The sequence below is a fragment of the Neofelis nebulosa genome, chromosome 13 (genome assembly GCF_028018385.1).
Source record: "Neofelis nebulosa isolate mNeoNeb1 chromosome 13, mNeoNeb1.pri, whole genome shotgun sequence".
NCBI lineage: Eukaryota > Metazoa > Chordata > Mammalia > Carnivora > Felidae > Neofelis > Neofelis nebulosa.
The window spans coordinates 33,672,120-33,699,378 of record NC_080794.1 but is presented as its reverse complement, the minus strand read 5'-3'; the positions used below and the strand labels follow the sequence as shown (position 1 = coordinate 33,699,378).

The 27,259-nt window shown below is 36.1% G+C and overlaps 1 protein-coding gene across 7 annotated transcripts in view; it reads right to left on the bottom strand.

The window, feature by feature from the left end:
* Window positions 1-2,866: 2,866 nt before the first annotated feature.
* Window positions 2,867-27,259, bottom strand: part of SIRT1 (sirtuin 1) — a 63,626-nt gene continuing 39,233 nt past the window's right edge. For 5 of the 7 annotated variants that reach the window (XM_058696488.1, XM_058696489.1, XM_058696490.1 and 2 more), the window contains 7 exons: window positions 24,656-24,897; window positions 22,442-22,594; window positions 15,116-15,263; window positions 13,777-13,856; window positions 12,488-12,674; window positions 10,439-11,002; window positions 2,867-5,017 (listed from right to left, as the gene is read on the bottom strand). In XM_058696488.1, the coding sequence (XP_058552471.1) occupies window positions 4,689-5,017; window positions 10,439-11,002; window positions 12,488-12,674; window positions 13,777-13,856; window positions 15,116-15,263; window positions 22,442-22,594; window positions 24,656-24,897 (1,703 nt within the window). In that variant the 3' untranslated portion in view covers window positions 2,867-4,688. Of the gene's footprint in view, window positions 5,018-10,438; window positions 11,003-12,487; window positions 12,675-13,776; window positions 13,857-15,115; window positions 15,264-15,792; window positions 15,918-22,441; window positions 22,595-24,655; window positions 24,898-27,259 lie in introns of those variants that run through there. The other 2 variants (XM_058696493.1, XM_058696494.1) reach the window with 2 other exon arrangements.

Sequence of the window (27,259 nt, the reverse complement as noted above, 5' to 3'; positions counted from 1 at the left end):
CCAATTTTCTTAGCTGTAACTCCAAAACCCAAAACAACTCTGAAAAAAAATTACATATCTCATTTTGCAGCAAAACTTGATTTGAATTGTTGAGGCTATTATTTATGGTATTAAATGAGACTGTATATTTTACTATGGTGATGTTAATAGATTTGATTTTAATGTGTTTGATCTTAGGTACTGCCTCAGACCCTGTGGAGTGCTTTAAAAAATTCTTTAACATTCATAATTCCAAAATGCAAATGAGTCCAAGGGTTTTGGAGAAGGGATTGTGGACCTGTACTTTTCAGTTTAACTTAAAAACGTCTACTGTTGAGCCATAGGTGTCTTTTTACAGATGGAAGCCCTTGAACAGCATTCTCATACATGATAATTTAGCTCAAAGTAGCACTCTTCCCTGTGAAAACTCTTCCATTTCCCTGGGCATCCATTTCTATTTTTTCTTATTTATTTTGAGAGAGAGACAGAATGTGAGCCAGGCAGGGGCAGAGCTACAGGGGGACAGAGGATCCAAAGTGGTTTCGGCAGAGATCCTGATGGGGGGGCTTGAACTCACAAACCATGAGATAATGACATGAACCGAAGTCAGGTGCTTAACTGAGCCACCCGGCCACCCCCAATGTGCATCCATTTCTTGTGGGTAGTGAGTGTTCACATTGAACACACCTAAATGTGTCAGGTGATTTTTTTTCTTCAGTAACCTTTATGCTATGTAGCTGATCTGTGAAATAGTGGCCACTTTGGACTAATACAGATGGATTTCATTGAACAATATTTTAACAAGGACCTGGCTGTCATCTAGGCACCTGCACAACAGTACAAGGCTTAATTCGGGTAAGTCTGATACTCTTTTCCTTCCTGTGTTGCTGCAGACATAAATAGCATTAACAGCAAGGAGATTAATGGTAGAAAATTAAAGTACCACTTAAAAATTTTCAAATTGCTATTTGCCTTTAAAAAAATATGAGCTTTGTAGATTAGAAAGTGGGCCAATACTGAGTTCACTAAATTATAAGGATTATAATTATGGAGTTGACTAAACTTGAAAATATTTGGCCTCCGTACAGATCTATTTGTAAGAGCAATTGTTTGTAGCTCCTGTCTGGATTCAATAGTGATTTTAACCAATCGCCATTGTTCAGACTGACTGAGGTAGTAGAACCGAGATACACAATGCATGAAATAAAACCAGAATGCAGTTTTTGAAATTGGAGACTTCAGTTAAGTCCTGGCACTCTCCTAGGGTCCGCTCGTAAAAACCACTCATTAGGGTTAATTTCTACTAACAGACTTTTGGGCTTTCTTACAGTTGGTTTTTACTGCATTTAGTTTAACAAAAAGTCCTCAAAGTGTAACAGAGCAGTCTTCCCCTGAAGTGTGTGTGGCTAGTTGAGCGCAAGGGCAGATGTTCCTGTTCTCAGCCAGTTCCCAACTGCCCAGCCTCTTGGGCGCTTTAGCCATCCATATTCCTGATGGTAGTTTCCTTTACTAAGGAGTTCACCCTATTTCATTAGCTCCTTATCCTTGCCAGTATTTGCTAATTGGTGAACTCTCTCTCCAGAGAAATTGAGAATAGTCTGCTTGTTTCATAGAAGTCTACCTGCTTCCCTGTGAGGCCATCCCCCTGGAATGGAGTGTTACATGCAAAAGGGGACTTCCCTATTTGTCCTTTCTCAAGCCTTGCTATACTGTTGAATTACCTGGGGGTACTTTTTAAAAATAACACTATGCACACAGGTCTCCTTATGCCAATTAAATGTTCTAAGAGCTGATGCCCAGGTTAGGTTACGTGTGTGTGTCTTAAAAGGCCATTTGACCATTTCTCCCTATTTCTGCTAGCATCCTAGCTTAAATATTTAGACTTTGTTCATTTCTGAGGAGAGGAAAGGTTATGGTGTGCATACACACACTCCCCTTCTGGTTACAAGTCTTAAAGACTGCTTTCAAATAAAACTTCCCGAATAATGCTTAGTAGGTGGATGATATAAAACACCATTGATTGAAGGCACACCATTATTTCGGATACCATGAAGAACAATGCTAATTAAACCATCATGTGTCAATTAGGGTATTACAACCAGTGAAATATATACCACATTAACCAAGGAGACTATTGAATACAAGGCTTAAAATTAGCTTGCACTTAGCTTAAGTACTTGAAATGACCACACAACCACCTTTTAAGGTCTGAGCTACCTTCCCATTTTGTGCGTATGTAGAATCAAGTTGCTGTTTCCATATTTTTATAACATCTGAGGAGATTTTACAGGTAATTTTTCTAGTGCAAACAGGACATATCCAGGGAAGAGTACTAGTTTAAAATTCACTTTGAAAGTTTGCTGGTGAGGAAGGCAGGAGACCTGAGAGGAGGAAACTGCCTGTCAAGACTTTACTCATCACATTTTTCTAGGAGGCATGTTCCTGGCTTGACTAGTACTTTGTCCCTCAAGAACTTGAATGGACTAGTCTCCAGTCATTTTTGGTGCACACATTCCTATGTTAAGACTTGTGTTACCTGTGCTTCACAGAAAACCTGGCTTTTATAGCACATACACTCTTGAGTTCACTACATTTCCACTATTCTCTGCTGTCCCCCTATCCCAAAGTCCTGAGCCTATGTCAAGTCTTTCATCATAGGTCAAGTTCTTCTTAGGCCCTGCCTTGCCTCTCTCCCACCTTTGACCTAACAAAGGCTACTGGGCCTAGAATTGAAATATTAGTTGTGAAACTTTTGGTGGTGATGCACCAACTGCTACAACCAGCACTACCAGTGTTTGCTTCAGTATCGTTCTGGTTAGACTCTTGTAAGTTGAATGAAGAAATAAGAAAGCATCTTAACATGGCCCTCAAAACTATACAAACTCCGTAAGATTTTCAAACTTTATATCTTGAACAATGTAAGTTAACAGGAAAAAGTCAAATGACAATTTTAATAGACTTTAAAACAGTGTACAAGTATAAAACACTGGTTTTGTATTTCAAAAGTTGGAGGAAGATATCCAGTCATTCAACAGTCTACAAAACATATGCCAGTAGATTACATAAAAGACTATGTACAATATAAAAAGAGCTGAAAACAGTCTTCACTGTAAAAATAATTTAAAACAAATTTTTCAATTTAAAATATCATCTATAGCACAAACACACATCATGCAAATGGAAAACTAAATATACTGCATTCTTTAGTGTAGCCAAATAAATTCAGACTGAAACATCTTTTAGGTAGGGAAATGGCCATTCAATAAAATTTCTCTCTCTGGCAGTAATGGTCCTAGCTGGGTATTTTATGCTTAAAGAACAGCTATATTTCAAATCCTTTTTTAAAATTGTAATAAATACTAAAGCAACATAGGAATACTTTATATTTGGGAATAATGGGGGGGGGAAGGTCTGGAAAATAAATTGCTCTGTGCAATTTTACAAAGTATGAATTTTTTGAAAGGCTAGAAGCTTCTGCAGCTGAGAAAAGTTTGATCTCTAGTTTTAAGGCAGGCTAAGCTTTTAAATAAAGATGTTACAGGAACTAACTTCATTAACTATTCTGCTATTACAAGTTACATCATGTTCATCTTCATAATACTAGGCTAGCAGTTTGGTGTCTATTACACCAAATCCTCCCAACAGGAGACATGTACTTACTGGCTGAGTTATAATTAACATCTTAGTACTTTGGAACTGTAATCAGGGGCCTGTTGCTCTCCTCATTAGTGGAAAAGAAAAGCAGCAGTCCAAAATATTACACTCTTCCCAGTTGAAGTACCATTATTATAGATTCATAAGGGCTCTGCATATTCACATCTTGGCAGTTTAATACTTGTGGGAAAGAATCAATGTAAGCTCTACCACAGTGATATGTATTTAAACAACAATGGCAAATATTCTTGAAACTAAGGGTACCCAGGCAGGCACTATTGTCTCTAAAGCAATTGAAACATTTCCAAAGCATTTATTTGTTTTTCAGATTAGTTTTAGGAGCCAATATAGACATTACTACATGTCCACAGGAAGTACAAAAGCCATCTTCATTTCAACAATACAATATTCCTGAAATTCTTAGCACCAAGTCTTACTTTAAAAAGCAAAGACAACTGAGTGCTCTCCCACATATTGTTGACTTCCTTCTACACACACTGCATGTTATGAGATTTTTAAAAAGTTAGCTGCCACAAGTTTTGGAAAATGCCAGTGTTTAAAAATAGGTAATTGTGCTAATAAAGAATCAAAAGTTTAGCAGAACAGACATTTGAGGAGTTCAGACTATTCAATGTTACAAATAAAAGTGTGAAAATACCATTCTTTGGTCTAGATAAGCTGTTCCCTTTACATTAATTTAACATTCCAATGGCTTTTTGAAAACTTTAAAATGTTGAAACTCACTAGGCAAGAACAAAATTATATATACATAACGGATGTATCATACAAATGAACTTTTAAAAGAAAAGTCTTGACCAACAGGTGATTAAAGATACTTAGTACCCTTCTTTTAAAAAAAGTTAGTGTTGCGTGTACAAGTACAGAAATAAGAAGTTAAAAATTACCCATGAAGAAAAAATCTTATTTTACCAGTCTATAAATATTACACCTTTCTGGTTTCCTTGCTCTGTTGAATTCACAAGTAAACATTCCTTTTGACATGCTAAAGTTCCTAATGCTGGTGGAACAATTCCTGTACCTGGACAACTATTACATTATGATTTGTTTGATGGATAGTTAATGTCTGTTGCTTCCTGTTTCATGGATATAGCTTCATTAACTGCCTCTTGATCACCTCCATCAACTCCAAATCCAGTTCCTCCAGCTCTCTCATTAACATCAGCATCGTCTTCCAAACCGTTGTAAAATTCTTCAATCTCACTTTCATCCTCCAAGTGTTCTTCTAAACTTGGACTCTGGCATGTTCCACTATCACTGTTACTGCCACAAGAACTAGAGGATAACACGTCATCTTCAGAGTCTGAATATACCTCAGCGCCATGGAAAATATAACGATTTGGTGGTAAAAACAGATACTGATTACCTGAAATATAGTAATAAAAGAGAAATGATAAATGATTCCAAGTTTTCTAACACTAACTTGGTCTGATTGTACGTTCAAGCCCTGCCTTTACCTGAGTATCATTACTAGAGGCTACTACAATAGTGGTCTTTAAAAACAAGCTAAGAGCTCAGTCTTAATTGCAAATCTTAGTTCTGCCACCCACCACTTTTGTGAACTCAGGCAGTTCTGTGCCTATGCCTCAATTTCCTTATCTAGAAAATTAAGTGATTTTCACAACTCTATCAGCTGAGTATGAATAAATTTAGAGGACGATGTTCAATAAAGCTTAATCAAACTCCTTTGAACAGATCTCATGATATTAAATATCCAGGCCAGCCTACATTACTCAATTCATGTTCACCGAATATAACTTCTCTAAAGCATGTATGCCTTCAAGGCACTTGCATTATTTTCATTTAACTTTAGATTATGAACCTAAAATTAAACGTTTTAATTCAGTAATAGCTTCACCATCTATTCAAAAGCGTAGTCTGCAGGCAATGGCATCACCTTAGAGTTTATTAGAAGTTCAACTCTCAGGCCCCACCACTCACCTACTGAACCAGTATTTATTTTTACCAGAGTCCTAGACACATTAAAGTATGAGAAACGCTGATCTAGCACTGGACATTAACCTTTCTTCTCCAACTCCCTCCCAAATTTGCATTCACAGTATAAGCTGTGACCTGGGATGGTAAGGAGAATTCCCTCCCTTTTCCTATTATAGATCCCAGGTTAAGAGCACCTCTTGGTGGGAACCTTAAACATTAATGATGAAATGTTTTCTACCACTAAATTCACAAGTAACTTTGAACTTAAGTCTGTTTCTACACATGATAAATGTCATTTATTTAATGCACCACATCCCAGACTAATTCACAAAAACCTGGCTACTAACATAGCTGAAGTGACATGTCATCTGCCAAGCATACCCAGGTTTGTCTTCAAAACAGCTTTCAAACTTTATACCCCATCATGACCCAAGTTCTCACTTTGAAACAACCTAGTATGTGTATAAGAATTCTGATCTGAGGGGCGCCTGGGTGGCGCAGTTGGTTAAGCGTCCGACTTCAGCCAGGTCACGATCTCGCGGTCCGTGAGTTCGAGCCCCGCGTCAGGCTCTGGGCTGATGGCTCGGAGCCTGGAGCCTGTTTCCGATTCTGTGTCTCCCTCTCTCTCTGCCCCTCCCCTGTTCATGCTCTGTCTCTCTCTGTCCCAAAAATAAATAAAAAACGTTGAAAAAAAATTAAAAAAAAAAAAATTCTGATCTGAACCCACAAAACTGACTTCACAGTCCACTAACATCACAAATTGGCAGTGTGAAAACCAATTATTTCCCTCTGTTTTGGGAGAAAGTATTTGTCAGTTTTCTAAGCCACTAGTATTAATTTCCATGATTGGAGGAGGGAGTACCTTTATTCTAGCTAACAGAAAAGCCCATTTGGCACTTAATATGTCTTCTAAGGGGTCCCGAGGTTGTGCACAGTTTTGGCCCATGCTTCTAAAAATGTTTCATTCTGCTCTATCCCCCAAGATGAACAGAATAATCTATTATTTCTGAACCCAAGAATCCTATACCTGTTTTTCTTATTCTTGGGAACCATCAAGACAGACTCAGTTTGCTTCATACATGCTCCTCCTTTCTCCTTTTCAATCTGACCTCACCAACAGAAATCATGGTAAACAAAAATAAATTAACTCTAGTGTGGTATGGGAGCCCAACTCTTGGTTTTGGCTCAGGTCATGATCTCATGAGCTCCAGCCCTGCATAGGGCTCTGCACTGATAGCACGGAGCCTGCTTGGGATTCTCTCCCTCCCTCTTCCTCTGCCCCTCCTCCGCTTGCTGTCTCTCTCAAAATAAAATAAATTAAAAAAAAAAAAAAGACTAGCGTGGTCATTTGTTTTTTAACAGCTGCAATTTAACAGCTGCACTCTACACCAGTTATCTTTTTTAATCCTCACAATGTTAACGTGTATGCTATTTTATTCCTATTTTACAAATGAAAAAAAAACAGGTTAAATAACTTTGCCCACAGTGAATCTGAGACAACTGGGTCTGATACCAAAGCCTGTACCTTTTAAGGCCTAAATTGGTAGGGAAAAATCTAGAGACTGCTCCAGGTTTAATTTTTGTTTCCTGGGGCAGAGAGTTTTCTGTATTTGACCCATCTGTCAAAAAGATACTCAAAGAAGGGGTGCCTGGGTGGCTCAGTACATTAAGTGTCCAACTCTTGATTTTGGCTCAGGTCAGATCTGATGGGTTCATGAGATCGAGCCCCGTGTAGAACTCTGAGCTGACAGTGTGGAGCCTGCTTGGGAGTCTCTCCTCCTCCCAGTCTCGTGCATGCTCTCAAAAAAAAAAAAAAAAAAAAAAAATACTCAAAATCTCCAGTGCAAAAGTCTTCCAGTACATAAGCAGACTTTGTATATGATACCAGTATTTACCTGAGTAAACAGAACAATTTTTCTACTTCTGATTCTTGCCACATTTGTAAATACAAGCATTCTTGTATGCTTTTTCTAATTTCTCTTGGCATATGTCCTTTACTTTTAACTCTCCACATACCATTCAAGACCAAAGTCAGAAATTAGGTTTTTTACAAAGCCTTCTATAACCTAATCCCTTCCAAGTAGCATCTATTGTTTCCTAATATCACCTACTTTTGTTTAATCAGCTTTTTTTTATAATTATACACAAACATCAATACATTGATCACTGTATATTCAGAACTTACTACAGTGTGCCTGGTATGGAAAAGGCACAAAGGCTTACTATTCAACTGAACTAAAATTCACTTATGGTAAATGATTATAACTCACAATACATTGGCCTAAAATGTCAGTTTATCCCATGGGACTTAATGTTTTAAGTTGTACAAGATTGTTACATCTAAGTGTGTGTGTGTGTGTGTGTGTATATATATATATATATATATTTACATTTATTAAATTAGGATGTTTCACCCTACTACTTGGTAAAGAGTTCCCATGAGTCAAAACAGGGTATTTCTATACACTATTTGCTAACAATGAAGTAACAGAAAGGGAAATTAAGTAATCCCATTTACAACTGCGTCAAAGACTAAACGACTAAGAAATAAGTTCAACCAAGGAGGTGAAAGACCTGTACTCTGAAAACTGGAAGACACTGATGAAAAGAAACTGAAGACAAATTTAAAGACCTCCTACGTTAATGGATTGGAATTAATATTGTTAAAATGTCCATATTATCAATAAGAATCTACAGATTCAATACAATCCCTATCAAAATACCAATAGCACTTTTTCACAGAACTGGAACAAATAATCGTAAAATGTGTGTGGAACCACAAAGACCCTGAATAGCTAAAGCAATCTCAAGAAAGAACAAAAACTGGAAGGGGGATCATGCTCCCTGATTTCAAAGTATACTACAGAGCTATAGTAATCAGAAGAGTATGGTATTTCCACAAAAATAAGACACACAAATCTATGAATAGAGAGCCCAGAAATCAACTCAGACTTAAATGGCCAATTAATGTATAACAAAGAAGGCAAGAATATGCAATGGGGAAAAAGTTTAGCCAATCAATGGTGTTAAGAAAACAAGACAGCTACATGCAAAAGAATGAAACTCCACCACTTTCTCGTACCACATACAACAATAAACACAACTGATTAAAGATCTAAAAATGAACTGGGACTACATCAAACTAAAAAAATTAATTTGCACAGTGAGGGAAACAAAACAAAAAGGCAACCTGAGTGGGAGAAGATCCTTGCAAATGATGTATCCAATAAGGGGTTAATATCCAGATTATATAAAGAACATACAGCTCAACAGCAAAAACACCCAACCCAATTAAAAAATGGGCAGAGGCCACGAATAGGGGCACCTGGCTGGTTCAGTCAGTGGAGCATGCAACTCTGATCTCAGGGTTGTGAGTTTCAGCCCCACACTGGGTGTAGAGATTAGTTAAAAAATAAAATCTTAAAAATATGGGCATAGGCCCCAAATAGACATTTTCCAAAAGACGATATACAGATGGCCAACAGACACATGAAGACGCTAAACATCACTAACCAGAGAACTGCAAACTGAAACTTCACTGAGATCACTTAACACCTGTCAGAATGGCTAATTATCAAAAAGACAAGAAATAACAAGTGTTGCCACAAATTTGGAGAAAAGAGTACCCTCATGAAGTGCTGGTAGGAATGTAAACTGGTGCAGCCACTATGGAAAACAGTATGGAGGTTTCTCAAAAAGTGAGAAATAGAAAAATCAGAAATAAAAATAAATCTGGCAATTCTACTTCTGGGTATCTTCCTTAAGAAAGCATAAACACCTATTTGAAAAGGTATGTGTGCCCCTGTGTTCACTGCAGTATTTATTTACAATAAGATATGGAAGCAACCTAAATGTCCATCTATACATGAAAGGATAACGTTGTTCTGTATATGTACAAAGGAGTATTACTCCGCCACAAAAAAGAATAAAATCTTGCCAATTTGCAACACAGATGGACCTAGTGGGTATTATGCAAAGTAAAGTAAGAGAAAAACAAATACCATATGATTTCACTTATATATGGAATCTGAAAAACAAAACAAAACAGACTCATAAAAACAACTGGTGATTGCCAGAAGGGAAGGGAGGGTGGGGTGTTGTAATAACTTTGTATGGTGACAGACAGTACTACACTTCTCATGGTAAGCATTTCATAAGGTATATAATCACTATGTGGTACACCTGAAACTAATACTGTGCCAACTATATTTCAATGAAAACAAAAAACAGGGTAGATGCTATTCCTAATATTCTGTGGAGAAGGATCAGAGATGTTTTCCGTTCTGAGACAACACAGCCTACTGGTTAGGAGGACATGCTCTGAGGATAGACCTGGAATCCAATTTGGCTCTTCCATGTCCTAATTATCAACCTCACACAGGGTACTTAACCTCTATGGGCCTCACAGTTTCCCCACCAGCAGGAGACAAGTAGTAATAGTCCCTACCTCATGAGATTAAAATCAGATAATGTATATAAATAAAGCAGCTACCCTACAGTAACCACCCAAATCTGTCATCATTTCTACCAGCTAAAGCTCACCAGACAATGGCAGAGCACAATATATTTCTCAATTTTCTTACCAATTCAATGCTTACCTTCTCATTTCCTGGAGAAAAATGATGTACAGAGAACACTTTAAACACACTATTTCTTCCCCTAGTGTATGTAAGATACTACTGTTTATCCTTTCTCTGGCTTAAATTCTCAACCTTACATTTTCTCTAAACACAATCATCTGTTACATAAAGCTATACACTATCACCTAACCTGCCAAAATTGCTTATTTCTTGCAAATATTTTGTTAAAATAATTATACCTTCAAAACGGTTCAACAGTGCTTCCTTACCATCAAGCCGTTTGCTAATCTGCTCCTTTGCAAGTCTAGCTGGCCAGCACTTCCTCACTGTTTCAGCAACTGAAGTTCTTTCATTTTTTTCCCCAGTATTAGAGTCAACATTCTTCGAATCCGGACTTCCCAGCTGTTCAGTAACACTGTCAATGTTCCTAGTAGAATTCTGTCCTTCCTGTGATTTTTCTTCCATATGATCTCTTGGTTCAGACACCTCAGAATCATTAACATTGCTCTTAGTTGCTTGGTCTAAAAGTGTAACAATCACTGAAGAATCTGGGGGTGAAGTTCTTTCTGGTGAACTTGAGTCTTCTGAAATATTAAGAGGTGTGGGTGGCAACTCTGACAAATGAGCCAACTCTTTTTGTGTTCGTGGAGGTTTTTCAGTAATTTCTGAAAGCTTTACAGGGTTGCAGCAAAGTTTGGCATATTCACCACCTAACCTATGACATAATTCATTAATTATGACATCACAGTCTCCAAGAAGCTCTACATCAAAATGCAGATGAGGCAAAGGTTCTCTATTTATTAGTATCTGAGGCACTTCATGGGGTATGGAACCTGAAAATAAGTGAAAAATGCATTAGAAAAAGGGAAAGGCACTAAGTTACTAAAGCCACAACAAATGTGCAATGCAAAAATCTAACATGCTCCCAATACCAAAAAAGAAACCCACCACCACTACTAAACCAACCCATCACATTCATTAAGATGTCAAATAAACAGATGAGCATTTAAATATCTTTTTAAAATTTCAGGTCCTGTTTCCCATCACCTGATTACCTCTGAGCAATCTTTTCAGAGTTTTCTACTTTGTACCTCAATTTCCTTGTCTATATATAACGGGGATAATAATACTTTTTCACAAGGTTGTAGTGAGAATATAAGTCAAATGCATAGAAGAGTTTTTGGCACATAGTGATAGTTATTCTACTGAAATAGCTCCTGGTATAGTGTGAAAATTCAATTTTCCACTATTATATACCTGTGTGTTACATTTTTAGAAAATTACCTTTGCCTATCACCAACACACTATTATACTGCCCCAAAGAAAGCTTTTAAGAATTTCTCTGCCTTATCTTTAAAGAGAAAAAAATAACTCAAAAATAAAGGAACTTATTCATTAAATTTCATGTTTTAATTACAAATTATCCTATATTCTGCTTTCAAAGACTTTGACAGCTATTTGAGTTAAAGCCACCACATTTAAGTAGGAAAAAGATGCAGAAAGTTGTAGAGCTGAACTCTTGTTTCTTCCAACTGTTTGCTCTGGGTGCCTATATGACTGCTGAAGTAGGGTCTAATTTAATTATCTGGTTAAAGAGTTTGATATTCTCTTTCTCCCTCGCCTTTTAGGGCACACCTGATGCTACTGAATTAGTCCCTCTATCTTCCTCTCCCTTTTGCTTCCTCGCTAGAGGGAGAAAAGAGATAGTATGAGAGCACATGTTAAATACTCCTGAGGGTTAAAGGGACTTAAATTATATTTGAGCATTTTCATACACACAAACACCCTTATGGGCAAAGCTGATCCACACAGGATAGTAATCCTAAGCCATGACTCTTATTCTTATAAAAACAGACCAATCATAATAAATTCTCTAATGTGAGTATATTACACTTGTATCTAGCTATATATACATTTGAACTTACTGTACCTGAAATCAACTAAATTTGAAAGATGGACAACTATAATCAAATTAAGACTAAAAACACACAGATTAAGATCACACGTTTCCTGAACATATGTAAATCAGCTGAAGCTAACTCTTGTCATATTAAGAACACATTCCACTGAAAAGTTGAACTGCTTCCCTTGTTGGAATTTGACATTACTTCTGTTTTGACAACTCTTCCACCCAACCCCTGCACCAAAGCATCAGATTAACCAATCTTTGTGAACAAAAATGTCACCTAAAAAATAAAACTGGCTCTCTACCACTCTTTAGCCAGGAAGAGAGTAAGATCATTGGGATCCAATGTACAGACCCCACAAACCATGGCAATATATATAGAAGTATTCTCTAAAAATCATCACCAACTTACTTGGAATTAGTGCTACTGGTCTTACTTTCAGGGAAGACCCAATAACAATAAGGAGATCAACTTCATCTTTGTCATACTTCATGGCTCTATGAAACTGCTCTGGTAAATTTTCACCAAAAAAGACAATCTCTGGTTTCATGATAGCAAGTGGTTCATCAGCTGGGCACCTAGGACAACGAGGAACCACCTACATGTTCCAAATTTTGGTTAAGATAGGGAGGAAAAAAGAAAGCTGAAGTTAGAAATAGTCAACATTTACACACTAAGAATGCATTTCAAAATGATCAAAGAAGTTGAATCACTATGTTGTACACCTGAAACTAACAGAACACTACATGTTAACTATACCAGAATTAAAATTAAAAGCAAATTTAATTAAAAAAAAAAAAAAAAGAATTAGAATTCCCACATAAAAAAAAAAAATTTCAAACTGAAGTATAGAAACCTGTGGAAAGAGCTACATGCTAGAAGTCCTGAGGGAAAAAAAAATAATCAAATAAAACAGAAAAGCCGTGGATAAATAGTAGGGAAAAGTGGATACAACCTCAATGGCAATGTCAACTGTCGATTACTTTATTAACATACAGTGAAATAAGATGGTGTTATTATTGGTGTATGTAGGTATTATAGTATCCATGTGGACCTACATTTGATTTAAATTTAAGAGTCCACTGCAGATTAAGAGAAACCAGCATCTGTATATATGTACACACACACACACAACTTAATCCTTTAAAAAATGTAAGAAATGATTCCATTATAACATTATAACATGATACCCTCACTATGTATGATTAACTATATATGCAGCTAAGTACACAGAATTTATATCTGGATGCTTTTTATTCTCTGCCATTATTTTCTTGCATTTTTTTTGGCAGTGATCATACATGAAACATCTTTTACAATAAATTTTTTAATGTTTTAAAGAATTACCAAGAATTTAAAATTCAAAATCCAACAGGCACTTTTAAAAAGGAAGAGTAAGGATAAACTCTAATAGAGCAAGACTCCACTTACGATTTGCATTTTTATTTTAACTTAGATATTTTATTTTAACTTAGATATTAAGGAGCCTATTTCATCATTTTAGAGACATTATAGAGCAATGTTTCCAACTTAAGGGATTAAAAGTTTCTTGTATATTTCCACATCAGAATTCCCAGTGGTTAACACTCTCTTTCTGGATCTTTCTGTCCCAGATACTTTCAGAAAAAAAAGAATTTGGAGGCAAAAGAAGAAACAGATCAAAAACAAGCACAATTCCTCAAGTATAGGTGATGAATTACCTGATTAAAAATATCTCCTCGTACAGCTTCACAGTCTACTTTGTATTTACAAATCAAGCAAGAGGCTGTTGCAAAGGAACCTAAAACAACCAATACACACATGCTTTATTAAAGGAATATTTCCATTTCTTAAAACATACCACAAAGGTATAAAAGAGAATTAAGACTCCACAGGGGAATCTTAGGGATAATTAAAATACTTATATATTAAATACAGACAGAATCCAATCCTCAATTATCGAGATGTTGATATAGTGACACTTCCTAAAGCTATTCTTTTTGTTGTTGTTGTTTTAAGTGAATTCTAGCCACAACATGGGGCTCAAACTCAGAACCCCAAGATCAAGAGTTACACATTCTACTGAGCCAGGCAAGCACCCCAAAGTTGTTCTTTTTAATAAAATAAACCAACTCCCCCAGAACTAAAACTCTGCAGAATTGAAAGATGACAATTATGTGACCTTAGCCGAATAGCTGTACATTAAAAACAGTTCAGGGGTACCTGGGTGGCTCAGTAAGTTACACGTCTGACTTTTTTTTTTTTTTTTTTTAATGTTTTATTTATTTTTGAGACAGAGAGAGGCAGAGCATGAGCAGCGGAGGGGCAGAGAGAGAGTGAGACACAGAATCTGAAGCAGACTCCAGGATCCGAGCTGTCAGCACTGAGCCAGATGCAGGGCTCAAACTCACAAACTGCAAGAACATGACCTGAGCGGAAATCAAGAGTCGGACTGACGGAGTCACCCAGGCGCCCCATGTCTGACTCTTGGATTTCGGCTCAGGTCATGATCTGATTCATGGGACTGCGCCCCAGGTCGGGCTCTGCCCCAGGTTGGGCTCTGCCCCGGCAGTGCAGGGCCTGCTTGGGATTTTCTCTCTCCCTCTCTCTCAGAATAAACACATTTAAAAAAACAAAAAGTTTAGATTTGTAAGAAAATGGTCTGTTCCTACTTGTTTTAAAAGTCTTCTAAATTTCAAAATTCTATACAGCTTAACTACCCCGTTCCTATAGTTTCATACCCTAAAGATGTCATATTTTCCTTACATAGCTAGTATTACTTTGTAACCAAAAAAGGTTATTTAGAAGAATTTAATGGAATACAACGGCTACTCCTTTTGAAACACAATAGAACACTGATCTGATATTTTGTACAATTAAGTATCAAGGCCAATACTTCTGGTTTCATTTTTTTGCATTCCACTTTTTAAAATTTATCTACTATTGATCAGTTAACATGACTAAATAAATCTCCATTCCTGGATGGTAGCCTACTTTCTAATCCTATTTTTTCCTCTAAGACTAACTAAATAACAGAAAGCAATTCTGAAGTTTACGAACCATGACACTGAATTATCCTTTGGATTCCTGCAACCTGTTCCAGTGTATCTATGTTCTGAGTATAGTTCCGAAGCAGTTTTCCTTCCTTATCTGACAAGGCTATGAATTTGTGACAGAGAGATGGTTGGAACTGTCCAGGATATATTTCCTACATAATGCAAAAGGTAGAAAAAATATTACATTAAAGAAATAAGTATTACACATATGTCACATTTAGGTTTAACCAAAAACTACCATGATAGCCCCCATGTATAAATAAATTAAAAAACAGTACATGAGCATCTCAAAGCATCTAGATGGTTGCTACACACACCTATAAAAGGATTGCTGCTGTAATATGTATAAAACTCAGCAATTAGTGAACTTGGCCCCTTGAAGGAAAAAGTCAACCATAAGCATCTCTAATAAATGTTAATAGATATTTTAATAAAAGAAGAAATATACACCTGAGAATATATCTAAATTTTGTTGGCTGCAAATTCAGGTTTGTTTTTTGTTGTTTCCTCTTTTTAAGGAAAAAGAAAAGTTTAAGTTGAAATTAAAGTTATCAAAGGTATGGTGACATCTTTTAAAAACTAAAAAAGGCACTGTCAACACAATATTAAAAGTTGTTTATTCATCATTCATTATAAATATCAACCTGTTGGAAGTTTAAAGCTAAAGTTTTAATTCCTTACCAAAATTGTTTTCCTTCCACTGCACAGGCACATACTGGTATAGTATAGAGTTGCTCATGAATGCTGAGTTGCTGGATTTTGTGTGTGTGTTTTTCCCCCCAAATAATGCTTCAATGCTGTTTCTTCTTTAAAAACAAAGAATTCAGATATACACATGGCAAAAAGATCAGAGAAAAAGTATCAATTTTGGTCCTCTCAACTTTTGACAGTGTTTTTATTAAATTTCATTTAGTAAGTGACTATGGCAAAGGAAGTTTCTTCTCTACTTTTTTCTTTAAAGTAGTAATGCTACCTACTTCCTTACCATTCATTACAGCCTCTAACGTATTACAATGCTAGCAAAAAATCAGACACAACCGTATGTCCGTCAATAGGGGACCGGTTGTAGAAATACAGTACATCCATAATAGTGGAGTATGCAGCCATTAAAATGAATGTGAGAGGTCTAGATGTACTGACCTGGAAAATGGTCCTATGACATGTGAAAAAAAGCAAGTTAGTCACCAGTGTGTATAGTTTTGTTTTTGTTGTTTTGTTATTAAGCAAAAACGGTATTTATATGCACATGTATATGCTCATATAAACATCAAGAAAAATACAAACAAGCTATAAATAGAGGTGGGGTAACTTTCAACTTCTGACATTATACAAAAGTTTAAGAACTTTTTAAATGTTAATCTACTTAACATTTCAAATAAAACATCTACAGGGATACCTTTTACATAAAAATAATAAGCAAATCTCATTACAAAAACTACCATGTACATGTCCATAAGCAACTGAAAATACTATACAGAATCCAAAAACTTTGCCTCGCATTCAAAATTTTCTCATGAATTTCAGGGACAATTTTGCAATGTAAGAAACAGACAATGCATATAGAAAGAAGTATCAAGTGAAGGGCTTATTAAAGCCATGTTTCATAGAAAATCGAAAGCTACATTATGCTTTGAACCACTGGACTGTGCTATACTAACCACTGTTTTCTCCCCATGATGCCTTGTTTTAGTACATTTAAAGGATTAAACATCATAGTGGCTTACTAAGCTCTCTCTGGAAATGGCTGTTAAAAGTATTTGTACAAAAAAAAAAGTTTTTACAACAAATACTACAATATGCTAGGCTACAAACAAACTAGGCTCTAAAATAATGACAGTGAGAACAGCATGCCAAACTCATGATATAAACAAATGACTACCTCCAGCACATGCTGGGGAACAAGAGTACTAAGACTCGACCTTCCTGGATTGACCTTTCCTGTGCCTTATCATCCCCTATTCCCTCTATTTTTTAAAGTAGGCTCCACACTATTTATTATAATGCTGCAGACCAGGCTGAAGACTGGGTTTTTACATTTTAATGGGTTGGAAAGGTAACCAAAAATGACAGCATTCCTGTATTATCCACAAAGAAAATCACATTTACTACTCAGCCATATACTGAATAGGTTTGTGGACTCTACTGTAGACATATACATCCCCATTTTGCATATGAAAAATCTAAAGCACAGAAATAACTTGCCAAATGTCACAAGAGGCAGTATGTAGCAGAGCTATCATTCAAACCCAATTTTGACACCTAAGTGTGGCTCTTAACCAATAATGCATACTGCCTTTTTAATTTTCAATCTCTTGACATCACGTTTCCTACTTCTTTTAAGCTAATATGCACCACTGCTATTAGGTATTCCAAGCTAGTCTAGTAAGAATAGTAAATACAATTTGGGGTGCCTGGTTGGCTCAGTCAGGCGTCCAACTCTTGATTTCTGCTCAGGTCATGATCTAACAGTTCATTAGTTTGAGCCCTACATTGGGCTCTGGGCTGACAGTGCCAAGCTTACTTGGGATTCTGTCTCTCCCTCTCTCTCTGCCCCTCCCCTGCGTGTACGCACTCCCTCTCTGTCTCAAAAATAAACCTAGAAAGTATATATACTTCGGGGCACCTGGGCAGCTCAGTCAGTTGAGCATCTGACTTCGGTTCAGGTCATGGTCTCACAATTCGTGAATTTGAGCCCCACATTGCGCTTGCTGCTGTCAGCACAGAGCCAGCTTCAGACCCTCTGTCTCCCTCTCTGCCCCTCCCCCACTCTCTCAAAAATAAATAAAACATTAAAAAAAAACACACTTCATTTTGCACAACTTTGGGATTACAGCAAGCTGGAATTCCAATCACCTTCTAACTTAAAAACACTCTTCAAGAATCCATGATCTCTCCACAAACCAGTGCAAAAAGCAGCCCAATCGGAAAAAACAGCTAAGAACAAACAGGCAATTCAAAGATATACACGTGGTCAGTAGTGAAAAGCATTCATCCAGGGGCGCCTGGGTGGCTCAATTAGTTAAGCTTCCAACTTCTGCCCAGGCCATGATCTCACAGTTTTTGAGTTCGAGCCCCACATCAGGCTCTGTGCTGACAACTCAGAGCCTGGAGCCTGCTTCAGATTCTGTGTCTCCCTCTCTCTCTACCTCTCCCCCACTCATGCTTTCTCTCAAAAATAAATGAACATGAAAAAAAATTTTAAAAAAGTATTTATCCACACTAATAAACAAAAACAAAACATTAATATAAGAAGATGCTAATTTTTATCTATTAGATAGTTTAAAATGCCTTAAAAACAACTCTAGATAACGACTAATAGAACTAATTAAATATATTGTGGTACAACTATTAATACTATGCAGCCTTTTCTTAAAAATGAGGTATATCTGTTAAGTGCCTTTGTGAAACTATTTCCAATATTAAGTAGTACAAACAAAAGCAAGGTAGAGAAAAGGGTGCATGACTGTTGGTAATTATTTTTAAAATGTTGGAAAATTACAATAATGCCCTTCTCCTATATATAAAAACAAGTTTACTCATTCTTCTTCCTAGGAAGATACCCAAGAATACATCTTATGATGGTAGTAACCTTTGAAGAACGAGAGGTAGAGAGGACTGAGGGGAAGCCAACTAAAATATGTGTTTTACTGTTAGAAGCAATTTTTAAATCCTAAATACAACAAACCCATACCCCCACACACACTTTTTGAAAAGTATTTTAATGCTAATGAAGTATCGTGGAGGATTTTTGGGTGGGTAGGGAGCAGGGGCATGCTTAAATCAGCCTTTTTATTTTTTATTTAAAAAAAAATTTTTTTTTACATTTATTTATTTTTGAGAGACAGAGCATAAGTGGGGGAGGGGCAGAGAGAGAATGAGACACAGAATCTGAAGCAGGCTCTAGGCTCTGAGCTGTCAGCACAGGGCCTGATGCAGGGCTTGAACTCATAAAATGTGAGATCACGACCTGAGCCAAGGTCGGATGTTTAACCGACTGAGCCACCCAGGTGCCCCCTAAATCAGCCTTCTAATACCCTTCTGATAGGAGTGTATCTTATTCCACCTTTCCAGGTAGCAGTGAGACAAAACATATCAAGACCCTTAGCAATTTCACGTTCGGGAATTTATCCTTAAGAACATTGGAAACATACCAAAAAGGGCAATCAGAGCAACACTGTTTACAACAAAAGTAAGCAGGAAGGATTCAAAATGTACTCTTGTGGAATTACAGTACATCACTTGATGAACGTTATGACCATTATATCAGTTTAATAGATAAAAAGTTTATTAAATAGAAAATATAAGGATAAAATAACCCATTTTTATAATAAAAATATAATATATATTTCAGCTATAAAACTATATTTACATTTATACACAGGCAACCCACATACACATAGGTATTAAAATTGTCTTCAGATAAATGGGGCTGTGGCTTTTTTTTGGGGGGGTTGCATTTTATTATTTTTAGATAATGAGCTAGTTTTAAGATTCCTTAACTTTATAACTACAGAATCTCTTATGTTTGCACATTATCAATAAAGTGATAATTTATTGAATAAATATAAAGACACAGGTTTGGAATTAAGTTCATAAAAATTCAGTTCATATTTCTCTACTTTTTCTTGATTTTTAAGTGCTTTAGGGTAAAGAATATTCACTGAATTCAATATAGGATAGCATCTATACTCTCTGAACACAGTCCTTTTTAACAACAAAAAGTTATTTACATATCCTCAGTTTCACCTTAAATCTTAATATAACCATTCATTTTGACCATACCAGTGAATTATTTTAGACTCCTGAGAACCTTGACAACTCATTATCATTCCAAACCCTTACTATGCAGGAGGGTAATGGTTCAGAACATAGCTATACAGCTTTAACGTTGGGCTTAATTATTCCTATATACAAGAATTCAAAGAGATAACCACAGGTAGACAGACACACTGTAATACAGCTGTGCTCAAACACAGAGCAATTATACAGGGGGTATTTGGCAATGTCTGGAGGCATTTGATTGTCAAGACTGGGAGTGAGAGTGTTATTAATAGCATTTAGTGGGAGGAGGCCAGGAATGATGCTCCATATCCTACAATACATAGGAAAGCTGACAGCAAAGAATTACCCACCCCAAAATGTCAATAAGTTGAGAAACTGCTCTAATGGGCCAGTAACCTCTTTAACACACTTCTCTTTTACTTGGAATTTCTTGTCTAAAAGAAATCTATGTTTCTTCTCAATAATTATATACAACCAATGCCTCCATACATGTGTAGAAATTCTTTCCTTCCAAAATGTCTAAATTTCATCAGTAATATTTCCTCTCTTCATGGCTTCATATTAAATTCACTTTCTCATAACTGACAAAAATCATAAGCTGATTTTATGAACTTTCTGCCAAGTTAGAAAAACTGGTAAACAATTTTATGTTAAGAGTATTTATGTAGTATTTTAAGAATCTAGTAAAATACTGTGCAATATTTACATACCCTCCCCACCCACATTTTTATGTTTTTCATTCTTTGTCCCTACTTATTTCCCCTTAAGCTTTTTCCTATTCATTTTTTAGACCCAAATTAACTCAGTCTTTTACCATTACATCAATTGCTTTTTTTCCACTGTATTAACTAATACACACAAATTCTCAAAACTTTTATAGAAGTGAAAAATGCTGCCTCTCCACACCTTTCTCCCAGGTGGCACAAAAGATGTACACAGAAACATTATAACACATTAACAGGTGCCATTTTTACTGTAACTCACTTATTTTCTCTTATGCATGGTCTAAATTTCTATTAAGTGTATTTTTGAAAGTCCCTACCATGTATCTTTATCGGAGTAATTCTTAATTATTTCTACAGATTCTTATATATCAAAGCTAATTTAAGCTACAACTGAGTACCCAGTCTGTATATGAGACAACAAAGGTTTCTTACCCTTGCTATTTCTATTCTCAGTTATCACATTTTCCATGTGTCAGGTTACTACTTTACTAGGCAACTTAATATATACTTAAGATAGGGAAAAAAGCTGACCAGTTAGTTTGGGCAACATGTTTTCTCTCAGAATAGAATTTAAAGCAAAAGTCTAGTGAACATTATATAAATGCAGTAGTGAATCAACTTTTATCATCAAATATAAGATCAAAGTAATTTCTAGTCACTTGCTGGCCCTCTAAGTGTTGATTTCTGCCAACTAGAGCTATTAGAACGTGAGTGTCCTAGGTCCAATTCAAGAAACCTATAATTAAGTGATATTTCATTGTTCTTCAAAATCATGCAGTAGTACCACTAGCACTGGAACATGAGAGCTTTTCCAAGTTATAATAAATAGACCATATGGTTTGAAAGTAGCACTCTTTAATTAAACTACAGGTTCCTTTAACTTCTAGATTTATGAAAAACTAGTCAATAATACAGAAGACCCTAACCAAATATAATGAAGTTTAGCGATTAACAATTTTACAATTTCTTTCCATAAGACTATAGAATAAAAAAATAAAAGTTTTTTAATGACTCAAATCTCCTGGGCATGGTATAATGTAATTATCAAACTTTATACTCTACAAGAGGACTGCCCAACAGAAATATGTGAGCCATGTACACAATTCAAAATTTTCTAGTAATCACATTAAAAAGCATGAAATTATAATTTTTGACACAATATATCAAAAGATTACTTCCACACATAATATTTGTTATGATATATTTTCTATTTTTTCCATACTACATTTCCAAAATCTGGTATGTCTTCCACACTTACATCACATTTCAATACACTTAAGTACCAACAGCCATTTGTGGCTAGTGGCTTCTCAACTAGACAGTGCAGCCCTAGTGACTCTAGAGCAAAATAAAGCAAATGACTAAAATGCAACCTAAGAATCTTCACCCCTAATCACAATTTTTTTAGGCAAATCCTCATGTGTTAAAACCTGACTACTATAAAACACACCTAAACAGAGATTACAATGCTTATGACCCATAAAAAATATTAAAAATCAAAACAGTGATGTTACTTTCATATGGTTTACTAACTCTAAAACAGTCTGAGTAATGTAAAGGCCATTACTAAAGTGCAGATTTGAAAAATATGAAATAATTTCTTCTTTAAACATAAGCCCAGTCCTAAAATGAAAATTAAATGATAGCCCGTTCTGGGAAGAAGGAAATTCTGACCGAAATAACTTTATTTCAGTGATCTTACCCTACCACAGTCCTAGTGCCCAAATAGCAGACAATGAATGATAAACTTAAGAACACTAAATGTGAATAAAATCTGTTTTCACAAAAAAAGACCAAAGAACAGCTAGAAGACTTCATAGTACCTTTGCAAACTTGAAGAAAGGTCTTGGATCTTTTCTGAAATATTCAATATCAAACATTGCTTGAGGGTCTGGAAGGTCTGGGAAGTCTATTGCAAGGCGAGCATAAATACCATCTCTTGACCTGAAGTCAGGTATTCCACAAGAAACAGAAACCTGAAATATGCATGGCATAATTTGTACAATTAAATCTTTTACCTCTATATTTATAATTACTAATTCTTTCATCACATAAGTAGGGAAGAACTGAAAAATACTTTACTTTAAAATATATTTTGGGGGAGGGGTGCCTGGGTGGCTCAGTCAGTTAAGCATGCGACTTGTTTTTGGCTCAGGTCATGATCCCACAGTTAGGGGGTTCGAGCCCCACATCAGGCTCCATGCTGGGTGTGGAGCCTGCTTAAGATTCTCTCTCTCTCTCTCTCTCTCTCTCTCTCTCTCTCTCTCTCCCTCCCTCCCTCCCTCTCTCTCTCTCTCTCTCTCTCTCTCTCTCTCTCTCCCTCTCTCTCTCTCTCTCTCCCTCTCTCTCTCTCTCTCTCTCTCTCTCTCTCTCTCTCCTCTCTCTCTCTCTCTCTCTCTCCCTCTCTCTCTCTCTCTCTCTCTCTCTCTCTCCCTCTCTCTCTCTCTCTCTCCCTCTCCCTCTCCCTCTCTCTCTCTCTCTCTCCCTCTCCCTCTCCCTCTCCCTCCCTCTGCCCCTGCCCTCCACACACTCTCTCTCTACAAAACATTAAAAAAAATTTGTTTTGGGGAACAAAAATACTGTCCTACTCTAATTTCAAATTCAAATAAAAACAAAACAACCAGTATAATGAAAATCCACCACATTTTCCATTCATAGTGGGGTAAGGAATTTTAAGTCAGGCTATTTTTCTTTTCAGGCTAATTTCAAACCTTTAAGCATTTAACCAACAAATTAAAGCAACTGCAATTTGAGAACAGAGTAAACCATTTCAAATTATTTTAACTAGAAAGCAGGCAAGATTTTCTATCACAGTCAAGTATTTCCAAAAACAAAAACCAAAAAACTGTCATCTGGTCAGGGTCCTACTTCAAGAATATTAAATTACTGTATTTTCTTTAAAAACTCTTATCATAGGGGAACCTGGATAGTTCAGTTGAGCATCCAACTCTTGATTTCAGCACAGGTCCTGATTCTAGGGTCATGGGATCAAGCCCCATGTCAGGCTACTCACTTAGTGTGGAGCCTGCTTGAGATTCTCTCTTTCTCTCTGCCCCTCCCCAAATGTTTATTTTTAAGAGAGAGAGAGACAGAGCACAAACGGGGAAGGGGCAGAGAGAGAGAGAGGGGGAGACACAGAATCTGAAGCAGGCTCCAACTCACAAACCGCAAGACCGTGACCTGAACCGAAGTGGACACTTAAACTGACTGAGCCACACAGGCGCCCCTACAGTATTTTAATTCTTAATGGACACTTCAAACAAGGATTTCAGAAGTTAACTTCTTGTTTCACAATTTTATCAGAGTTGACTCCATTTTGAGCTCAAAGTAAAACTAACTAGTCTAAATCACATCTGGGAACAAAGCAAAACGATACTTGATAATCATTTATGATTAACTAGCACTCTGCCTTAACTCAAAATGGCAAAAAGCAGGACTGAATTTTACTCCAACAGTTGCCCTAGGTCACTACTTGTAATATATTCTGTATTCAACACACAATAAGAGCCTTAGGTAGCTGGTTAAGTGTGAACCCAAAGTAGGGCAAATGAAAAATGCCAAGCCACCACAATCACATCACCTTAAACTAAAATGGAAGGGAGGTAGGAACCTGTTGCCTTCCCAACACTGTAATTTTACTTGTGAATACCAATTAGGTTCCCAGTTTCCCCATAAAGATGGAACAAATACCCAATTTTTCCATCAAACTCTGACACATTTTATGCAAATAGACTTCCCTGCATCTCCTTTAGGAGCTGTAGTATAATGTAAGGAAAAATGTTGCCTTAACTCCACTTAGTTACTAGGTTAACAAACAGAAACAAATCTTATTTAAGGTTGTTGGAGAGGTTTTTAAAGAACTAAACCAATTTAACAACTGCTACTGCACCTTTTTAGTTTTCAAATACAAATGCCCACTATCATGTCAGGATAAATTCTTCTACACAAGAAAAATGTTTCTTAATTAGAAAAGACTTAATTAAGAAATATCATACACCACCTCCCCCTTTAACCAATGTTATATACATCTTACATACCCCAGCTCCAGTTAGAACTATTATTTTTTTGCACTCTTGTAATAATTTCACAGCATCTTCAATTGTATTAATATCTTTTCTTTTTTTCCTTTTTGGTGGTTCTGAAAGGATATTAATAACAATCTGCCACAGTGTCATATCATCCAATTCAGGTGGAGGAATTGTTTCTGGTAATAAATCTTTAAGAATTGTTCGAGGATCTGTGCCAATCATGAGATGTTGCTGAACAAAAGTATATGGACCTGTATCAAGAGAAAAAAGAATTAGATCTAATCCACTTCCAAGTAATTCAAAAATCTCATTTATTTTCAAATAATGAATTATCAAACTTTGAAGTTTTTTTTGCAAAGTCAGAAAATGCAATATAAAGGTATTTCATTCTTTAGAGCTAGTGCTCAGGGAGATCAAATCCAGAGTTGGGCCTGCCCCTGGAGTTCCTGAATCCAGCCTCATCTCTCCTGTTTCTAAGAATAAAACCAAAATTCACTCTTCAGATCATTTAGTACTTTTTCTTTCAAAAAAATATTTGTCATGTTAGACTTAAAAAAAAAAAATTTACGTTAATTTGATCTGGATCAAAAGACTACCAACATTAATTATTCAACTGCTGATAATAATCACCTTCATTTACTGAATATGTATTTAATGTCAGAACAGTCAGTTATTAATTCACATAAATCTTCCCTGAAAGAGGTTTAACAGATAAGAAAACAAACACTGAGGCAGAAACCTCTTTGACCTGGGCCACAGCAACTTCTTACTCAACATGTCTCTGAAGGCAAGGGAAACAAAAGCAAAAATGAACTATTGGGACCTCATCAAAATAAAAAGCTTCTGCACAGCGAAGGAAACAATCAGCAAAACTAAGGCAACAGACAGAATGGGAGAAGATATTTGCAAACAACATATCAAAGGGTTAGTGTCCAAAATTTATGAAGAACTTATCAAACTCAACACCCAACAACAAATAATCCAGTGAAGAAATGGGCAAAAGACATGAATAGACACTTGTCCAAAGATATTCAGATGGCCAACTGACACATGAAAAAATGCTCAACATCACTCATCATCAGGGAAATACAATCACAACTGCAATGGTATTTAGGTATTTATCCAAGGGATACAGGTATGCTGTTTCTAAGAGACACATGCACCCCCATGTTTATAGCAGCACTATCAACAATAGCCAAAGTATGGAAAGAGCCCAAATGTCCATGGATGGATGAATGGATAAAGATGTGGTATATATACACAATGGAGTATTACTTGGCAATCAAAAAGAATGAAATCTTGCCATTCTTAACTACGTGAATGAAACTAGAGGACATTATGCTAAGTTAAATTAGTCACTCAGAAAAAGACAAATATCATATGACTTCACTCAGATGAGGACTTTGAGATACAAAACAGATGACCATAAGGGAAGGGAAGCAAAATAATATAAAAACAGGGAAGGGGACAAAACATGAGACTCTTAAATATGGAGAACAGACAGAGGGTTACCAGAGGGGTTGTAGGAAGGGGGGGGATGAGTTAAATAGGTAAGGCACATTAAGGAATCTATTCCTGAAATCATTGTTGCATTATATGCTACCCTGGATATAAATTTTTAAAATAATTTAAATTTAAAAATAAAAAAAGAAAACAAACACTGTGAGAGGTAAAATAGTTTGCCCAAAATTACCCACTTAGTAAGTTGCAAAGCCAGAATGCACACCCAGAGCTGCATGCCAAATTTCATGTTCTAAGTAACTATAAGTTTCCAAAGCAATTGTTTCTACTTATGCAATTTATTTCATGCTTTTTAATCATTTTGAACACCATCATTTGATGAAAATCAAAGGAAAGATAAATGTTAAGTTATGAATAAATAGAAAAGAGTTAGGTTATCCCCTTGAACCATAAAATACTAAGTATGTATTTTAGGAGTTAATTAACTACCAATTTTTAATGCTATTACAAATTATATCCACTTTTTTTTTTTTTTTAATGTTTTGTTTTCAAGAGAGAGGGACAGCAGGTGGTGGGGGAGGGGCCAAGAGAGAGGGAGACAGTGGATCTGAGGCAGGGTCTGCAAGAACCTGGAACTAAAGAATCCACGAACCATGAGATCATGACCTTAGCTGAAGGTGGAAGCCCAAATGACTGAGCCACCCAGGCGCCCCAACAAATGATATCAAGGTCTAAGTTTCAAATTCTGATTGTCTGTTGCTAATATATAGGGATACAGTTGAGTTTTAATGATGACATATCCTACAACTTTCTTCTAATCATTTAACTCTAGTAGTTTTTGACGTTTCCATCAAATTTCTACTTAGATGATATGATGTCTTCTGCAAATAATAACAGGTTTCCAACTGCCTTCCTAATGTAGATTCCTTTTATTTTTGTCTATTGTAGTAGCCAGAACCTCCATGATAAAACTGAATAAAAGCAGTAAGAACAAAAAAGAAAAAAAAACTACCAAAATCAAATTTCTATAGCTAAGATCTAGAAAAATACACGGTAATTAACACAAGTTATGTACAAAAGAGTTCTAAAAATCAATAAAGTAAAGGTACCAGCCCCTAAAGCCCACAGGAAATCTATATATAATTACTATCT